The 21,402-nt window shown below is 39.5% G+C and overlaps 1 protein-coding gene across 1 annotated transcript in view; it reads left to right on the top strand.

The window, feature by feature from the left end:
- The first annotated feature begins 11,261 nt into the window (after positions 1–11,261).
- Positions 11,262–21,402, top strand: part of NIPA1 (NIPA magnesium transporter 1) — an 87,379-nt gene continuing 77,238 nt past the window's right edge. Inside the window, exon 1 of the mRNA XM_058736919.1 lies at positions 11,262–11,486. Coding sequence (XP_058592902.1) covers positions 11,324–11,486 — 163 coding nt within the window. The 5' untranslated portion in view covers positions 11,262–11,323. The remainder of the gene's footprint in view (positions 11,487–21,402) is intronic.

Below are 21,402 nucleotides of genomic sequence, written 5' to 3' on the forward strand. Positions count from 1 at the left end.
AAAGCATAAGAGATTCTTAAAAACTGAGAACAGGGGCGCCTGGGTGGCTCAGTCGGTTAAGCGTCCGACTTCAGCTCAGGTCATGATCTCGCGGTCCGTGAGTTCAAGCCCTGCATCGGGCTCTGTGCTGACAGCTCAGAGCCTGGAGCCTGTTTCAGATTCTGTGTCTCCCTCTCTCTCTGACTCTCCCCCGTTCATGCTCTGTCTCTCTCTGTCTCAAAAATAAATAAACGTGAAAAAAAAAAAAAAAGAAATTGCGTGGCCTTACGTAAAAAAAGAAAAAAAAAACTGAGAACAAACTGAGGGTTGATGGGGGGTGAGAGGGAGGGGAGGGTGGGTGATGGGTATTGAGGAGGGCACCTTTTGGGATGAGCACTGGGTGTTGTATGGAAACCAATTTGACAATAAACTTCATATATTGAAAAAAAAATTTAGAGAAACGATTATCTGATTATGGAGTTGGCCTCAGACTAGTTCCTTTAAAGAGTAAAAGAAAAGAGAGAGAGAGAGAAGAATAGGTAAAAAAAAATTAATGATGCTTTCTTGTCTCTTCCAAGATAATACACAGGTAACAAAATAAATTATTATAATTTTTAATGTTTACTTATTTTTGAGAGAGACAGAGTGTGAGCAGGGGAGGGGCAGAGAGACAGAGGGAGACACAGAATCTGAAGCAGGCTCCAGGCTCTGAGCTGTCAGCACAGAGACTGATGTGGGGCTGAAACCCATGAGCTCATGACCTGAGCCAAAGTCAGCCACTTAACAGACTGAGACACCCAGGTTCCTCAAATTATTATACATTGATTACATGGTGGAATAAGAGCTAGGCAAGGAACTTGTAGATAATGAGACCAACATGAGAAATCATGAGTATACATGAGGAACAGCAAGAGAGCCATGGCTAGAATCAATGGAAAATAACACTGGAAACTTTGGGAAGGGACATTAAAAAAAAAAAAAGAAAGAAAGAAAGAAACCAGCTACAAGAGAGAATGTGCTGTATTTCATTTATATGAACTTCAAGAAGACAAGACAAAATGATAATGATTGAAGTCAGAATAGTGATTTTCTTGAGGGAAGGTATAGATCCAGAAGGAACCTCTAGAGTCCTAGAAATCCTCTATATTTTGATCTGGGTAGGGGGGATGATAGGTATAGATATAGATATAGATACATATATATAGATAGATATAGATATAGATAGACCAAGCTGCACACTTAAGAAAGATTCCAGTTAGTAAGTAAAAAAAAATGATTGAATTTTAAACATCATTATTTTGGCATTTAATCTAATTTATTTAATCAGGCAAAGATCATCAGGCAAAGTTTCATGGATGAAACTTTTAGCTGGAAGGATGATAGGGAAGTTTACAGAAGAAAGAACAGGTTCTCACTACCTGAACCCACTGACCTTATCAGGCATTGGGTGCCTCCAGATTTGATGCAATAGAAATCACTAGCACCATCTATGTCATATTTTTAATATTAAAAGGTACAACTGTAATCTAATCAAACATCTAGAAGTGACATCTAGTTTATAGAAAATACGGATGATAGAGGTACCCATTAAATTATGCTACAAAAAAACTAGCAACTGCATTAGTTATCTATGGCTACATAGCAAATTACCACAAACTTTAAGTTTTAAAGAATATTTGTTTTCTCACAGTTTCTGGGGTAGAGAGTAAGGCTTAGCTCGATCCTTCGCTTGGAGTCTTAAAAGGCTGCAATCATGATGTTGACTGGCACTCTTTTAATTTTTTTTTTAATTTAAGTATATTTAAATTTAAATTATACTTAAATTTAAGTATACTTTTTTTTACTTTTATTATAATTGACACACAATGGTACATTAGTTTCAGGTGTACAACATAGTGATTTGACAAGTTTATATGTAGTTATGCTCACAAGTGTAGCTACCATCCACCAACCATATAATGCTATTACAAGCCATTGACTATCTTCCCTATGTTGTACCTTTTATCTCCATGACTTATTTCATTCCATAAATGAAAGCCTGTATCTCTCACTCCCCTTTGCCTATTTTGCCCTATTCCCCATTGCCTCCCCTCTGGCAATCAGTTTGTTCTCTGTATTTATGGGTCTGTTTCTGCTTTTTCTTTGTGTTTTTTTTTAAATTTTTTAAGTTTATTTTTTGAGAGAGAGAGGTGGGGAGGAGCAGAGAGAGAGAGAGAGAGAGAGAGAGAGAGAGAATCCCAAGCAGGCTCTGCACTGGCAGCAGGAGCCCAGTGTGGGGCTCAAACTCATGAACAATGAGATCAAGACCCTAGCCAAAATCAAGAGTAAATTACTTAACCCACTGAGCCACCCAGGTGCCCCTGATTTTTCTTTGTTTTGGTCAATAGAATAGATGAAAAGTTGCTCAACATCACTAATCATCAGAGAAAGGCAAATTAAAACCATAATGAGATATCACCTAACACCTGTCAGAATGGCTAGAAAAAAAGATAAGAAATAACAAGTGTTGATGTGTCTACATCCTCATCCATTTTTGGTAAGAATGTAAGTTGGTGCAGCTACTGTGGAAAACAGTATGGAGGTTCCTCAAAAACCTAAAAAAAAGAAATACCAAAATACATACATACATACATACATTCATACATACATACCATATGATCCAATAATTTCACTACTGGGTATTTACCTTAAGGAAACAAAAACACTAATTCGACAGGATATATGCACCTCTATGTTCATTGTAACATTATTTACAACAGCCAACATATGGAAGCAATCCAAGTGTCCATCAATAGATAAGTGAATAAAGAATACACACACACACACACACACACATACATATACATATACATATACATATAATGGAATATTACTCAGCTATAAAAAGGGATGAGATCTTGACATTTGTGACAACATGAATGGACCTATGGACCTAGAGAGTATTATGCTCAGTGAAATAAGGCAGAGAAAGACAAATACAACATGATTTTGCTTATGTGCAGAATCTAAAAAAACAAAAGAAAACAAATGAGGCTCTTCTTAACACTGAAAAAAGTCACCTACTTGGAATTTATCTTTCTTTAAGTTATAATGAATAGATCCAATTTAATTTTTTTATATGGTTACCCAGTTGTCCACAGCCTATCAACATTTTTTCACCAGATAATAGTTTAGGGAGTCCTAATAAAATTTAAATCTTACTAGTTTTGTGTGTAACATAAGAGTAGATAGCTTTTCTGAGTGAGACTTCAGAGTTTCACCTGCTTTTAAAATTAATAGAATCAATCTGTTGGCTTTATGGTATTTAGTTTATCTACTCAAATAACTTTTTCAGGCATACTTTCTTGGCTTTAATTGACTTCTGTATTGGAGAGGCTATTAATGCAAACATAAAATAGCAAAAAGAAAGAAAGAAATACAGAAAGATAGAAAAGAAGAAAGAAAGACAAGACAGAGTGGCCAAAATGAACAAATCAGGAGACTATAGATGCTGGAGAGGATGTGGAGAAACGGGAACCCTCTTGCACTGTTGGTGGGAATGCAAATTGGTGCAGCCACTCTGGAAAACAGTGTGGAGGTTCCTCAGAAAATTAAAAATAGACCTACCCTATGACCCAGCAATAGAACTGCTAGGAATTTACCCAAGGCATACAGGAGTACCGATGCCTCGGGGCACTTGTACCACAATGTTTATAGCAGCACTCTCAACAATAGCCAAATTATGGAAAGAGCCTAAATGTCCATCAACTGATGAATGGATAAAGAAATTGTGGTTTATATACACAATGGAGTACTACGTGGCAATGAGAAAGAATGAAATATGGCCCTTTGTAGCAACGTGGATGGAACTGGAGAGTGTGATGCTAAGTGAAATAAGCCATACAGAGAAAGACAGATACCATATGTTCACTCTTATGTGGATCCTGAAAAACTTAACAGAAACCCATGGGGGAGGGGAAAGAAAAAAAAAGAGGTTAGAGTGGAAGAGAGCCAAAGCATAAGAGACTCTTAAAAACTGAGAACAAACTGAGGGTTGATGGGGGGTGGGAGGGAGGGGAGGGTGGGTGATGGGTATTGAGGAGGGCACCTTTTGGGATGAGCACTGGGTGTTGTATGGAACCCAATTTGACAATAAATTTCATATATGGAAAAAAATTAAAAAAGAAAAAAAAAGAAAAAAAAGACAGACAAGAAAAGAAAAAGAAAGACATGCAGATAGATACATAGATATACATAAATAGATGAAGAAAACAGTCTGGAAGACAACATTACCCAAGGAATAAGAGTAAACTCCATGATAAGAATTTTACTCCAGGATGCTGTTCTGAAGAGAGCATAGCATATGTGAGACTACTGTCTTTAGGCCTGCTTTCAAAGTTTGCCTTGGGCTGGTATCTGGGAATCTGAATTTGGAGAGTCCTCTTACTACTAAATTATTATCCATTTCCCTAACTGATTAGAGTGGCTCACTGTGCCTACATTGTTTGTACAAGCAATATGGTTTATGCTGAACACCTGCTTTCCTTTAGAGACTCTTGGATTGATAAAATCCCTGCACTCCTAGGCAAGTTTACCTGGTAGATAATGTTTCAGACATATCATCATAACCTGTTGGGGGAATTAAGCACATGTGTGTTACTTCTTTTGAAGAGAACTCTTGGAAGCTCCTTGTTTCTTCCAGACTTCATTGCATGGACTTTTTCCCTTTGCTGATTTTTCTTTGCATCCTTTCATTGTAATCATAGTCATTCATATGACTATAAGCTAAGTCCTGTGAGTCTACCTAAGTGAATCATCTACCTCTGGGTGGTCCTGGGAAGTCCTGACACAGATACTTAATAAGAACATAAAATAAGTAAAAGAAGAACTCAAGGACCATATAACAAACAACAGATTTGAAGAAAACAAAATTTCAGAGCTAATGAAGTAAATAGAATATCACCATTATCCTATTGTGGTTAGAGACATAGAGGATAAATATCAAGATAATTCAGAAGAAAAAAAACATAACATAATAAAAGAATATCCAACATAAGAATAATTGGTGTCCTTAAAATAGAGAACTCACCTGATAGAACATAAGATGGGGAGGGGTAGCTTGGGGATGTTTAAAAACACAGTGGCAGGCACCTGGGTAGCTCAGTTGGTTAAGTGTCTGACTCTTGATCTCTGCTCAGGTCATGATCGGTTTGGTTCGTGAGATCCAGCCCCATGTTGGGCTCTGCGATGACAGCACAGAGTCTGCTTGGGATTCTCTCTCTCTCTCTCTCTCTCTCTCTCTCTCTCTCTCCCCCTTCCCTGTTCACTCTCTCTCTCTTTCTCTCTCTCAAACTTTAAAAAAAAAGATACAAAATAAAAACACAGTGATAGAAATTTGCTGAAAAAAGGAAAAACAATTTACAAAAGAAAGAATATGCTATGTACTAGGAGAAATGGTATAGATTGATCAGTACTGTTATATCCTGATTGAGTTATTGAGCTTCAAGGAGAATAATTCTGCAGATTCTGGGCAGAAGTAAGAGAGATAGAATAAAAGAGGACTTTGCTATTATATGTTTCCTATAAAAATATTATGATTAGACAGATTTGGAGGGATGGGTACATGGATTTTTAAAAATGTTCTCTGCACTTCCATATATATTTGAAATATTTTATAACAAAGTAAAAAAAAAGATTTTTCAATCTTTCCTGATTACTTGTTTGTATTTAAACTCTTCTCAAGTGTAGAAATAAAAATATATATTTTTAAAAATCAGGCTGTTTTCAGAGTAAAAAAAAAAAACCATAAATACTTTTATTAAGAATGGTTTCAGGGCACCTGGGTGGCTGAGTCAGTTAAGCATCTGACTCTTGATTTCAGCTCAGGTCATGATCTCCAGGTTTGTGGGATCAAGCCCTGTGTTGGGCTGTGCAGTGACAGCATGGAGCCTGCTTGGGATTCTCTCTCTCCCTCTCTCACTGCCCCTCCCTTGCTTGCATGCTTGCTCTCTCTCTCTCTCTCTCTTAAAATAAATAAATAAACTTTAAAAAGAGAATGTTTTCAAACACATAGAGAATAGCATGCAATCCTCATATACATTACACATTACCCAACTTAATCAGTTAGCAACTTTCTGCTCTTTTTACTTTTTAAAAAATGTTTATTTGTTTATTTTCAAGAAAGAGAAAGAGACAGAGACTCCCAAGCAGGCTCCACATGGGTTTGAACTCACGAATCGTGAGATCATGACCTGAGCCGATATCAAGAGTCATACACTTAACTGACTGAGTCACACAGGTGCCCCTGTTTTTACTTTTTTAAACTTGGTGGGAAAGGCAATCACTTGTGTGCAGTCTTCTGATCCCTACCTGGTTGCATGAGAATGTGTGTAGGGCACAGAATACTTCTTTATCAAGAAGTAAAGAGCCTTGGCAGCCTGTTCTGGGTTTATCACCTTGAGTGACAATCTCTTTCCCTGTTTCAGATTCTGTGTACTCCTTTGTTCTGCTTAAGCAGGCGCATCATATGGCCCTTAGCCAACCCCACTAGTATATCCATTCCCAGAGGGGCGGGAATGGGGTCCTTTGCTTGCAGCAAAAGAGGGGTGCATGCAGGCCATTGCCCACATTGGCTGCAGGCTGCGACCTGTTGACCACGAGAGACTGAAACCTACTGTTGAAGCTGATCTTATTCTGTCTCTTCTGTGTGAGAGTAAAGGTTTGTGCTATCCAGTGCCTATGTGAGTCTTGTCTCTCTTGGTGACCCTGACATTTATATATCATGGAATGAGTAGAAATCCTGTGACTGCTGCTCTTGGCAGGTATCCATTCCCTACTCTGCTATCTTCCATGCAGTAGGACTTTTCCTTGCCTGGAGACGGTAACAGGTGTCGCTTGATAAATCCATTTACACATATGCTTACACACTCATCTTATTTACTTATGAAATTTTATTTTAATTTTTTTTAAAGTTTACTTATTTATTTATTTTGAAAGAGCAAGAAAGAGAAAGCATGTGCTCCTGAGCCAGGGAGGGGCAGAGATAGAGGGAGAGAAAGAATCCCAAGCAGGCTCCACAGTGTCACTGCAAAGCCCAACACAAGGGTCAACCTCATGACCCATGAGATCATGACCTGAGCTGAAATCAAGAGTTGGACGCTTAACCAACTGAGCCATCCAGGCACCCCAACCTTATAACATTTTAAAAAGCAAATTTCTGGGGGCGCCTGGGTGGCTCAGTCAGTTAAGCGGCCGACTTTGGCTCAGGTCATGATCTCGGGGTCCGTGAGTTCAAGCCCCGCGTCGGGCTCTGTGCTGACAGCTCAGAGCCTGAAGCCTGTTTCGGATTCTGTGTCTCACTCTCTCTCTGACCCTCCCCCATTCATGCTCTGTCTCTCTCTGTCTCAAAAATAAATAAACGTTAAAAATTTTTTTTAAATAAAATAAAGAAACAAATAAATAAATAAAAAGCAAATTTCCGGGGCGTCTGGGTGGCTCAGTCGGTTATGCATCCGACTTTGGCTCAGGTCATATCTCATGGCTCATGAGTTCGAGCCCCATGTCAAGCTCTGTGCTGACAGCCTGGAGCCTGTTTCAGATTCTGTGTCTCCCTCTTTCTCCTCCCCCGCTCATAGTCTGTCTCTCTCTTCTCAAAAATAAATAAATGTTTAAAAAAATTTTTTTTTAAAAAGCAGATTTCCAACATAATCACTTCAGCTGTAAATATTTAACCAATTGTCTGTAATAAAGATATTAATATAATCACAATCTTATTAGCACACCCAAGAAAATTAACCCTCTTTAACATTATTTAGACCCTGTTTGTGTTCAATGTGACCTCAGACTTTTAAAATAACATTTAATGCCAAAAGATGAAATAACATCTGCAGTGTTTTAGGGAAAGGAAGTACAGTCTGAAAATATTAAATCTGTCCATTTTAGGGGCGCCTGGGTGGCTCAGTCGGTTAAGCGTCCTACTTCGGCTCAGGTCATGATCTTGCGGTCTGTGAGTTCATGCCCCACGTCAGGCTCTGTGCTGACAGCTCAGAGCCTGGAGCCTGTTTCAGATTCTGTGTCTCCCTCTCTCTCTGCCCCTCCCCTGTTCATGCTTTGTCTCTCTCTGTCTCAAAAATAAAAAAATAAACATTAATAAATAAATAAATAAATAAATAAATCTGTCCATTTTGTGGTTCACGTAAACATTCCATAACATTTAAAAGCCTCAAAGATTATAGCACCTATGTTTTATTTTCAGTGTCTGTTCATTGAAAATTTTCTAGTGAATTGAAATATAGAAAAAAAAAATTGGTAAAAGAGTGATGTGAATAATGAACCCAGTAAAATATATATTTAAGATTATACAAGTATAGAATTATGAATACATGGTAGTCTCTAAATGTTATAAGCCTTGGCAAATACAAAAAAAAATTGCAAGGATTTGGAAAGTGAGCTGATTTCCTCATTTGTTATTGCAAGGAGTCAATTTATACTGTCTAAAAGTTAAGAGTTAAATGAAACATAGTTACTCCCACCTCTTAATGTTTTTCACTGACTTTAATTTTAGAAGCATCTTTTAGGAACTAATACCTCTTGTGGTAGAATAGCATTTTACCTCAGCTTCAGTAGTCACTCCATTTTTATTTCAGCTTTTTAAATGTTAAATCCATGTAATATAGTTTCAGCTTTGAATTAAAATACCATATGTGCCTTCCCATGTGATAAATGTCTATCCTTTTACCCATTTACTCATCTGGAAAAATGTTTGTAGTGGAGTTCTTAATGGTAATAATAGTTACTTTAGGGTGATGGAATTTGGGGTGAGGCTTTATATTCTCTGGCATTTACTGAATTCACTGAGTTTTTTTTTTTAATGAGCATTACTCTTTTTGCCAAAAGCACTGAAGGCATGTGTGTGTGTGTTTATGTATATGTTTACATACATATTTATATATTTACATATACATACTGGCATTATTAGAGAAGTAAATGATTATGACTATGTTGGCAATGCTGCTGCTGCTGCTGCTGCTTTCACTTGCCTCTAAGAGTTATAATGGGATTTACTGCTTATTTCAGGAAATACCACTGATGTTCACAAGTATATTTAAAAAGAATAAGCAACCACTTCACACTTACTACAATGGCTATTAAAGAAAAGACAACTGGAAAATTATAAGTATTGGTGAGAATGTAGAGAAATTGGAATCCTTGTGTATTGCTGGTGGGAATGTAAAATGGTGCAGAGACTATGGAAAAGTTTGGCAGTTCTTCAAAAAACTAAACATAGAATTACCGTGACTCAGCAATTCCATTCTTAGGTACAGTGTATCCAAAACATTTTAAGTCAGGGACTGAAACAGATACTTTCATGTGGTGATCATTGCAACATTATTCACAAAAGCCAAAAGGCAGAAACACCCCAAGGGTGCATCAACAGATGAACAGATAAATAAAATGTTGTGTGTGGGTGTGTGTGTGTGTGTGTATATATATATATATATATATATATATATATACACACACACACTGGAATATTACTCAGCTATAAAAAGGAATCGAGTTCTGATACATGCTACAACATGGATGAACCTTAAAACCAAATGAAAACCAAGCTAAGTGAAATAAGCCAGTCACAGAAGGACAGATATTATATAATTCCATTTACATGAAATATCTAGAATAGGTGAATTCATAGAGACTGCAAGTAGATTAGAAGATTGGAAGTAGGGGGAAGAAGAAATGGGGATGACTGCTTAATGGCTACAGAGTTTCTGTTTCAGATGATGGAAAATTTTTAGAAATAGAGAGGGTTGCAACATTGTCAACATAATTAATATCAATAGTACATTTAAAAATGGTTAAAATGACAAGTTTTATGTTATATACAACTGACCCTTGAACAATCTGGGGTTTCGGGGCATTGCCCCCCCTCACAGAAAAATCCACAAATAACTTTCGATTCCCTAAAAACTTAACTACTACTACTACTAACCTACTGTTGACCTAAGCCTTACCAATAACATAAAGAGTAGATTAAAACACGTTTTACATATGTATTATATACTGTAGTCTTACAATAAAGTAAGCTACAGAAAAGAGAACATCAAGAAAATCATAAAGAAGAAAAAACACATTCACAGTACTATATTGTAAAAAAACTCCAAGTGTGAGTGGACCCAAGCAGTTCAAGTCCCTGTTGTTCAAGGGTCAACTGTATGTTACCACAATACAAAAGAATAAACAATGGGCTAGATTCATTCAGTATTAGTTTTCGTGCAGAATAGTATATTATTTCATACTGCTCCACAAACTAATAATGTTGTCGGCATAGGTTTTATACTCTAACCTAGTATTTTCAAAATTTATGAAGATGTTTATTATAGCATCATTTATAATAGAAAAAAACTGGTAGTCAAAACTACCATACAACCAACAACTGCTAAATGGTTGGACAAACTATGGTAATTAACTTTATGGGAAATTATACTGTCATTAAAATAATCATAATTATGTAGCAACAAAGAAACTGATTATAACTTTAAATAAAAAGGATATTTTGTATATTGTAACTGGAAATACGTAAAAGAATGTATACTAAGGGAAAATAAATAATAATTAGGCTATAGTGTTTTGGGATTGTGGAATTTCAAAATAACTATTTCCTGTTTTCCATGCTTTCCATAATTTTGATATATTTTATTGAAAATAAATTAGGAAATTAGACGGTATGATTACAGGCTCCCTGCTCCACTGTGGAGGCAGCTTGACTTCACCCGATTCAGCAGTCCCATTTGAGTGTCTACAGCTGAGTCGTCCAGGTTTTAGGACCCACTTTAGATTCCCTGACGGCCTCCGACTAGAAGCTTTGGGATCGTGATCCCAGCAAAGGCGGTGTCGTGCCGACCTCCTTCTGGTTCCAAACAATGCATGGGACACTAAAAAATTATTTATCTCGGATAAAAACTTAAGTGGGCTTCCGGTATTTTCATTTACCAAATCTGGGAACCCTACCTCCACCCACCCATCTACCACTGTATCCCTTTCACACCGCCCCCTCTTACCTCTCCTCACTCTCCTTCCTCATTGTCACTCCCCTCCTCTCTACTCCATCACCCGGCTCCGCGGAACCAGGGCTCCACCCCCACTGGACGAGCCCCAGGCTCCCCCACTGCAACCTCTTCACGGAGACCAAGTTCTACTCCTCCCCTTTCCCGCCTCCGCGGAACTCGGAATTCTCCCCACACCCACACCCGATCCGAACCCAACCCTCCACTCCATCCAGGCCCAGCAGATCCCCGGGTCCACCCCCTCCAGCCCCAGCGCGCGCGGCGCGCAGGCGCAGGCGCGGAGGGCGGGCGCGGGCGGAATGGGGACTGCAGCGGCGGCAGCGGCGGCGGCCGGGGAGGGGGCGCGCAGCCCGAGCCCCGCCGCGGTGTCGCTTGGCCTGGGCGTGGCCGTCGTGTCGAGCCTGGTGAATGGGTCCACGTTCGTGCTGCAAAAAAAGGGCATCGTGCGCGCCAAGCGACGAGGTAGGGCGGGCCGCAGGGGCTGCGCTTTGGGTTAAGGGGTTGAGGACGGAGGGAGCAGCCGCCGGGAGATGAGCAGGGGAGCGGCCGCAAGTTGGGGGTGTTTGGGTCGCTGCTTAGACCCGGCCTAGGGCCAAGGCGGAGCACCTCGGAGGGCAAAGCTGCTCGGGCGGGAGTCTCCTCGCCCACCTGAAGCGCAGGCACTGCCGCGGCCCTGCGCCCTAGAAGCGTAACAGCCGCTGCCGCGTCTTGTCCTCTCGCAGTTCCAGAAGCTGTCCGAGAATCAACCGATGCACCCTGAGCCGTGGTAGTTGTGTCTCCCCCACCCTTTTTCTCTTTTCCTAGCGTCTAGAGAGGCTTTGTTCAATTTTACAGGGTTTCACCAGCTGACTTCTTTCTTCCCAGACCCTCCCACTCCCTCTGCAGCCGCGCAGCCTACCAACCTGCCCTTCGGTTGGAGCCTAGGCGACCCTGTCACCCGCACCCATTCGCTGCTAGGGAAACCTTCCGGTTTATAGTATCCCAAAATGGTCGGAGTGCAGTGCTTGCCCAGAAGGAGCAACCTCTCGCCTAGGCTGTGGCCTCGGCCTAGGGGAGAGCAAGACCCGCTAATTTGCCTCCCCTAACCCCCTGCGGTGACCACGCCAGTGCAGAAGAAAGAACTGTGCACGAGGCAGGGCCGCGGGGGGTGGAGCGGGGAACAGGTGGGCCAAGAAGGCTCTCACTCGCAGGGTCAAGCAAGAGGTCTGTGCTTCTTTGTAGCTTCTGTTCCTGGGGTCCTTGATTGAGATACTCTGGTTTAGACTTGAGCCATCTGGCTACAAGTGATCTTCAGTGTGGAGAAAGCTGAAGGCAGATTTTTCTGAAAAAGCAAAAAATGGGTCAACTGAGTATTCCCCTGGTGGATAAGCCACCAGACCCCACTCCTTAGTAATGTGGAAAGTGAGAGATGTAGCACAGTTCGTTGACAGCGTCTGTGTTAAGAGAACCCTGGGACGATTTACTGAATGCAAGATGTAGCATGCTGTGAGACACAAATGCTGCTCTCAGGAGGACAGAGAATCTTGTGGGTTGTTAGCTGTTCTTTTCACAAGAATAGTATTAAGAGTTCTCAGGAAAATGAGACCACCAGGTCAAGGGTTTGAGAATAAGTAAACTTATTTAATAGTGCTGATTCCAGAACACAGGTGAAACTTTCTCAGAGTTTCCTGGATGGAGAGCCAAAAATCCCTTCAGAAAGACTGCAATCTCAAATGAAAATATAAAATCATGGATATTTGTTTAAAGAATTCAACTTAGAAGTGAAAACACTGAACTTTACATAAAATCCAAATAAAACCAAGTATGCTTTCCTTGGGATGCAGACATGTCTCTAAGACACATCTGGCATTGGCCTATTTTTCTGGAAGCACCTATCAATTTGACAGGTTTCAGGGGTGTGTGAAGTGTTTACTGTAACTTAAACGTAACACATGTGCCCATTGATAAGATATGTGAGAAGGGCACTCCTCCTCTATAGTGTCCTTCCAAAAACCTACAACCCCAGTCTCACCATAACAAAAACATCTCACAAACATTGAGAAATATCCTGCAAAATATATGACCAGTCCTCTGCCAAGGTTGTAAAGTCTGAGAGACTATCACAGACAGGAATCGTCTAAGGACACATAATGATATTAGGTAAAATCTAAGGAAACCTGAATACGGACTTTAGTTAATAAAAACAAACAATTATTGAGTAAAACTAAAATGTGTTTTTTTAGCTCAGTTTATGTGTTTGAGGATATTAGTGAATAAGAAAATAAAAAAAAAAACACAACCAGAAAAAAAACCCACCCATAATTGATGCTGTTATTTATAACTATGTACTATGCCTTTAAATTAATAAAGTGAAAATGTGCTATTTGCTAATTTCATACTTTCCCACTTACAACCCATTGCTGCAGATTCAAGTTAGCTGAGTTGCTCACTGTGATGGAAGACAGACATATAGTCTTGTTTTGATAAATGTAGTTTTGATTTGTTCAACAGATATTCTTGAAACTTTTATTATGAGGACATGCAGTTTCAGAATCTACTCTCCTTAAAATCTTTTCCCACCTCTGCTAACAAGCAGCAGAGTTGACCATTATTGAAATGACTGATATGGGAGAGATAGGAGGAAAGAGGAGGTAGCTAAGAACTAGGAAGTCAAGGTCTTGCATTAAGGGAGACCAGTCAGTTTCTTACACTGTAAAAAACTGTCTCAGTGAAAGTTTCAACTTTATTATTATTTTTAATATAATTTATTGTCAAATTAGCTAACATACAGTGTATACACTGTGCTCTTGGCTTCGGGAGTAGATTCCCATGATTCATTGCTTACCTATAACACCCAGTGTTCATCCCAACAAGTGCCCTTCTCAATGCCCATCACCCATTTTCCCCTCTCCCCCGCCCCTCCATCAACCCTCAGTTCTCTGTATTTAAGAGTCTCTTATGGTTTGCCTCCCTCTCTGTTTGAAACAACTTTTCCCCTTTCCTTCCCCCATGGTCTTCTGTCAAGTTTCTCAAATTCCATGTGAGTGAAAACTATGATATCTGTCTTTCTCTGACTGACTTATTTTACTTAGCATAATACCCTCCAGTCCATCCACATTGTTGCAAATGGCAAGATTTCATTGTTTCTCATTGCCTAGTAGTATTTCATTGTATATATAAACCACAATTTCTTTATCCATTCATCTGTTGATGGACATTTGGGCTTTTTCCCATAATTTGGCTATCGTTGATAACGCTGCTATAAACATTGGGGTACATGTCCCCCTATGGATCAGCACTCCTGTGTCCTTTGGATAAATTCCTAGTAGTGCTATTGCTGGGTGTTAGGGTAATTCTATTTTTAATTTTTTTAGGAACCTCCACACTGTTTTCCAGAATGGCTACACCAATTTGCATTCCCACCAACAGTGCAAGAGGGTTCCCATTTCTCCACATCCTTGCCAATGTATGTTGTTTCCTGAGTTGTTAATTTTAGCCACTCAGACTGATGTGAGGTGGTATCTCAGTGTAGTTTTGATTTGTATTTCCCTGATGATGAGCGATGTTGAGCATCTTTTCATGTGTCTGTTGGCCATCTGTTGTCGTCTTTGGAAGTGTCTATCTAAAATCTATAAAGAACTTACCAAACTCAACACCCAGAAAACAATCCAGTGAAGAAATGGGCAGTTTCAACTTTAAACAAAGTGCCACATGAGAGCATTGAGTTTTAGCTTCAGGAGAAGCAAGTTTTGGTCACAGCCCTTCTACTGGGGGTTTTGGGGCCAAGTTTCCTCTGTTACAAGCTTTCACTCACTCTTGAAGGGACCTTCCCAATAAACAGAGTTCCCGGATAGTCCAGGAGCACTTTCCATAACACAAGCTCATGGTGGACTACCTGACTCCTGGGGCACCTCTGAAGGACTCTGTGTGAGAAGAGGGCAGGGGGCACAAGGGGCCACAGATCATTTATAGTATGTCTAGTGTCAGAGTCCAGTTAAAGAAAGATTTAAGTGAGAAAAACAAGGTAATTGTGGGGTGTGAAAGCATTTGTGGAAAGCCAGTTAGAACTTCAGAATTCTGGCACACGTAGGCAATGATGGCTAGGGAGGTTGATAGCCTGGGGGTGGTATCCTGCCCTGGGACAAGCTTTGTGGAAACAGTCTCAGGAAAGTCATGTGGTTGAATTTGCTGGAAGCTTTGGAAAATTGCATAGTAAGTTACTTTATATAGAATGCCCTAGACCAGGATGAACCAGCAGATCTTTTTAAAATCCCTTTCTTCAAAACCAGGAGATACCACCTTACACACATTAGGATGGCTATTATAAAAATAAAAGAAACAAAAAGCAAGACATAAAATAACAGGTATTGGTGAAGGTGTGGAGAAATTGGAACTCTTGTGCATTTTTGATGGGAATTAAAAATGATGCACCTGCTTTGAAAAACAGTATGGCGAGTCTTCAAAAAATTAAACACAGACTTAACCATATGACCCACCAATTCCACTTCTGGGTATATACCCAAAAGAAGCGAAAGAAGGGTCTCAAACAAATATTTGTACACCCATGTTTATAGCAAGAACAAAAGGACATAGCATAAACAAAAGGTGGGAGCAATCCAAATATCCATTGACAGATGAACAGATAAGCAAATTGTGGTATATACATTTAATGGAATGTTATTTAGCCTTTTTAGCCTCTTTATGATGGTAATTCTAACACATGCTACAACATGGATGAACCTTGAGAACAGTATGCTAAGTGAAATAAGCCTGTTAAAAAAAGATGAACACTGTATAATTTCACTCATATGCGGTACTTAGTCAAATTCACAGACACGGAAAGTAGGATGGTGGTTGCAGGGACTGCAAGAAGCAGGGAATGGAGAGTTAGTGTTTAATGAGTACAGTGTTTCTGTTTGAGAAGATGAAAAGGTTCTGGAGATCAGTGGTGGTAATAGTACAACAATGTGAATGTACTTAATGTCATAGAATTGTACACTTAAAAGTGTTGTTTAAAATGATAAATTTTATGTTTATTTTACCATAATAAAAATCCTTTCCAGGTTTCATAGTCTCTTTCCTGAGGAGTATAGTCTAAAACTGTAGTCATACTGTTAAGACACTGGAAAGGTGAGTGAGTTGTGTTGTGAGCATGGAACCGGGGATTCAGGCATTCTGCCTGCTGTCCCAAGCCTTCTGTACATTGTTTCTGAAGCACGTGCATTCCCTGGCTGTGGGATGTATGTGTTCTTTCTCGTTGCTTCTCCTGCCATCTCCAGGCACACTTAGGTGCATGTGCCTCCACATCCACAGAGAAGACAGACACACATTGTCTTCATCCCTGCGGTGGTCTGCGATTAGTTTCTGCTGCTTCTGTGAACCCTCCAGACCCTGACAGATGGGGTCAGTTTCCTCCCCCATGCATTTCCTTGGCGCTGGTCCTCAACCCCCTTCTGCCTCTGAAACCCATGGGATGATGGCCTGTTTACTTGTCTGTTCCCCTGGATCTTGGCTTATCAAGGCAGGGCACAGCTCCTGTCCACTTGGGAGGCATGTGATGGATACTCAGTAATGCTAACTGGCCATGTATAACTTGAGTGAAGAAGGTAAAACTTATATTTTATGAAAAGACTTCAGAGCTTTCTTCAAGGTACTTAAAGCTGACATCATTTACCTGTGGCCTCTACTAAGTAAATGAAGCCAGAGTTACTGCTACATCTGAAGATCTACACCTATCTGATCTCTGTCTAGTCCTGAAGAGAGATCATTGTTGATAAGGAACATGGTGAGAATAGCTCTGAAGCCTGTACCTGGTTTAACTGATACTGTTTCCATAAGAAGAGAAGATAAAGGAGGCTACTAATAGGAAACCCATGGTGTCCCAGACTCATGTATCTATCAGCTTGCTGAGCCCCCCTCTCTTCTTTCTGTCTTTTCCTCCCTCCTTTTCTGCTTTCCTCCTTCCCTCCCTTTCTCCATCTCTCCATATAGTCTCTTCACATGTGGCTACCTTGGGCTTCCTTACTCCATGGTCTCATGGGGAAGTCAGATCCCTTACATGGTGGGTAGCTTCCCTTAGACCAGATCTTCCAAGGATGATGGTGGAAGCTGTGTGGATATTTGTGGCCTGATCTCAGAAGTTTTGCAGTGCCACTTCTGCCACATTTTATTGGCTTACTCAGGGCCAACCCAGGTTCAGTGTGGGAGGGGAATTGTATAAGGGCATAGATCCCCTGAGGCATGCACCTGATGTGGAACTGCTGGTATCAGGATTTGTAACCCAGCTCATGCTCATTATGAAGATCATCTATTTTGCCCTGGTCCCTGTAGGGAAGGTAAGAGGGAAGATAGATTTACCTACAGATAAGGCTTAAGTGTGAAATTTACTTTTTAATCTGATACTGTGTTATTATAACTGTGAATAATACCCAAAGACTTTAAGGCAAATAAAAATTTATTCTCATTTTCATACAATGTAAGTGAAATACCCCTTGGTCTTATTGGATTGCTGTTGAACAAAATATATTTTTTCCTCAAAAATATTTGTATAGTATAAAATGTTATTTATATTTTCAGTCCAATTAAGTCCGTAATGAGTAAACAGTCATTTAAAAAAATTTTGGGGGTGCATGAGTGGCTCAGTCAGTTAAGCATCCGACTCTTGATTTCAGCTCAGGTCATAATCTCACGGTTCATGAGTTCAAGCCCTGCATGGGGCTCCATGCTAACTGTGCAGAACCTGCTTGGGATTCTTTTTCTCTCCCTCTCTCTCTGCTCCTCCCCTGCTCACTCTTGCACATGCTCTCTCTCTCTCTCAAATAAACTTTAAAAAAAATTGGGGGGAGGGTGCCTGGATGGCTCAGTCATTTGAGCATCTTACTCTTGATTTTGCCTCAGGCCATGATCTCACAGTTCATGAGATTGAGCCCCATATCTGGCTCCATGCTGACAGCACAAACCCTGCTTGGGATTCTCTCTCTCCCTTTCCCTCTGCCCCTGCCCTGCTTGCACGTATGTGTGAGGTCTCAAAATAAATAAGTAAACATTAAAAAAAAACCTTTTTTAACCATGATGGACTAGAAAAGACCACTTTTCACATTAAATAGGTAATGGGGATTAAGGAGTACACTTGTTGTGATGAGCACTGGGTGATGTATGAGATCATGACCTGAGCCAAAATCAAGAGTTGGTCACTTAACTGACTGAGCCACCCAGGTGCCCCTAAAAGTGATGTTTTTATAAACTGTATACATACACAAGTATCTATTATACATATATATATATATATATATATATATATATATATAGCCAAAAAGATTTCCAGGAATATCATATCTATTTCCATGCTCATATTTAATTGTAGAGGAAATATAAACATATATTCCCAAAATTTGTTTTCCACAATTTTGGCTTCTCTCTGCTATAGTTGCATTCTACTAGTCATGACTGAGAGCTCATTATCATAGATTGTTCTGTTCACATAAACAGAGCACACTAGTACAGCTATAAATATCTGACATCTACCTGTCATGAAAGCAAGAATCAGTCACCTTGGCTTCTCTGCCCTCAGGGTGGGTTGGGGGCAGCCTCCATCTCTGTGAGGAAAAAAAATGGGAGAGAAAGCTCTGCAGTTACAGCAAGGAGGAAGTGGATGCTCTTTAAGGGCAGAAACCATCCCTTGGGAGACTTTTTAAGTCTTCGTATTCACTAAGGATTGTGTACATGATGATTCTAGTAAATACGTGATAGATGGACACAGTAAGAAAATAGAATACAAGTATTGCATTGAGCTTTCTGGGGGAGTATGATGAGGAAGGAGAATGTGTTAATATATACCAGATTAATTTTCCTCTTGAAACACAATGTCATTTCCTGAAGAAACTGAGAAACTACCATAGCAGTTATTGCATTATGGTCACCATTGTGTGGGCTAACCTAGAAGTTTATGTATTGCTTATAAACTGTTTCTTTTTTAAAAACATTAGAGTATAATTACATAGAATAAGCTGCACAAATCTTAAGGGTACAGTTTGGTGAGTTTAGGGTTAGGGTTAGGTTAGGGTTATTTGACAAATAAATATATGTGTGTATCTAACACCCTAGTAAAGAAATTGATTATTGCTGTAGCCCTAGAATGTTCTCTCATGTCTTTTTTATATTCTGTGCTCCCCACACCACAGCAGAGTACCCAATCTTCTGATACCTATCTACATAGAATGAATTAGTTTTGCCTATTTTTGAACTTCATTTAAGTGGAATTATATAGTATGTACTTTCTTACGTCTATTTTATTTTTTGGCTCAGCATGGTTGAAGATTCATTATGCTATTATCAATAGTACATTTATTATATTGCTGAATAGTGTTCCATTGTTTGAATATACCATAATTTGCTCATTCATTCTCTTGTTGATGAACATTTTGGTTGTTTCCAAAGTTTTGCAGTTTGAATAAAGGAGCAATGACAAGTCTCATATAATTCTTTTTAAAACATAATGTTTTCATTTCTTTCGTGAAATACCTTGGAATAATAGTGCTGGATCATATAGTATGATATATAAATATATAAATCTTATATATATATAAATCTTAAGTAAATTTAAGACATTACTAAACATTTTTCCCACTCTAATTGTACCATTTTACATTCTCATTAGCAATATATGAGGGTTTTAGGTGTTCCATATCCTCTTCAACATTTAGTGTTGTCATATATTTAAATTTTAACCTTTCTGGTAAGTGTACAGTGGTATCCTGTGATTTTCATTCTCTTTTTCTTGATACCTTATGGTAGTTTCATTTAATGAGTTTATTGTCCATTTGTATATGTTTTTTAATGAGGTGTCTTTTAAAGAGCTTTGCCTATGTTTTATTGGATTGTGTCTTTTTGTTATTGATTGTTAGTTTGTACGTATATCCTGGATACAAGTCCTTTGTCAGATAAAGGAATTGCAAATCTTTCTCTGTGGCTTGTCTTTTCATTTTCTTAAGGGTGCCTTTGGAAGGACAGAAAATTTTAGTTTTGATGAAGTTTAATTTTGTGTGTGTGTGTGTGTTCTGTTTTAATTTTAATTTCAGTAACTGAACCTACACTGTTATATTAGTTTCAGGTGTACGATACAGTAATTCAACGATTTCATACATCACTTGGTACTCATCACAAGTGCATTCTTCAATCCCCATCAACTATTCACCCACCCCCCACCTGCCTCCTCTCCAATAAGCATCAGTATGGTCTCTATAATTAAGAGTCTATTTCTTGGAGCACCTGGATAGCTCAGTTGGTTATACGTCCGACTTGACCTCATGGTTCGTTAGTTCAAGCCCTGGGTTGGTCTCTGTGCTGACAGCTCAGAGCCTGGAGCCTGCTTTGGATTCTGTGTCTCCCTCTTTCTCTGCCCCTACCCTGCTCGTGCTCTGCCTCTCTTAAAAATAAACATTAAAAAAATTTTTTTAAAGGAGTCTGTTTCTTGTTTTGTCTTTCTCTTTTTTTTTTCCACTTTGCTTGTTTGTTTTGTTTCTTTAATTCCACATCTGAGTGAAATCATATGATATTTGTCTTTCTCTGACTGGCTTATTTCACTTAGCATTATACTCTTTTGCTCCATTCATGTTGTTGCAAATGGCAAGATTTCATTCCTTTTGATGACTGAATAAGACTCCATTGTATATGTGTGTGTGTGTGTGTGTGTGTGTGTGTGTGTGTGTGTGTATGTGTATGACATCTTCTTTATCCATTCATCTATTGATTGACACATGGGCTTCTTCCATATATTGGCTATTGTAAATAGTGCTGCTATAAACATAGGGGTGCATATACCCCTTTGAATTAGTGTTTTTGTATTCTTTGGGTAAATACCTGGTAGTGTGATTGCTGGATCATAGAGCAGTTCTAACATTTTGAGGAACCTTCATACTGTTTTCTACAGTAGCTGCACTTGTTTGCATTGTCACCAATAGTGCACAAGTGTTCCTTTTTCTCCACATCCTCACCAAACCCTGTTGTTTCTTGTGTTGTTGATTTTAGCCATCCGATGGGTGTAAGGTAATATCTTATTATGGATTTGACTTGCATTTCCCTGATGGTAGGTAAATGATGATGAACATCTTTTCATGTGTCTGTTGGCAATCTGTATGTCTTTGGAGAAATGTCTGTTCATGTCTTCTGCCAATTTTTAAATTGGATTGTTTGCTTTCTGGGTGTTCAGTTTTATAAGTACTTTTTTAAAAAAGATTTTATTTCTGGGGTGCCTGGGTGGCTCAGTCAGTTAAGCGGCCGACTTCGGCTCAGGTCATGATCTCGTGGTCCATGAGTTCGAGCCCCGCGTCGGGCTCTGTGCTGACAGCTCAGAGCCTGGAGCCTGTTTCAGATTCTGTGTCTCCCTCTCTCTCTGACCTTC

This window comes from Neofelis nebulosa, chromosome 7 (assembly GCF_028018385.1).
Source record: "Neofelis nebulosa isolate mNeoNeb1 chromosome 7, mNeoNeb1.pri, whole genome shotgun sequence".
Taxonomy (NCBI): Eukaryota; Metazoa; Chordata; class Mammalia; order Carnivora; family Felidae; genus Neofelis; species Neofelis nebulosa.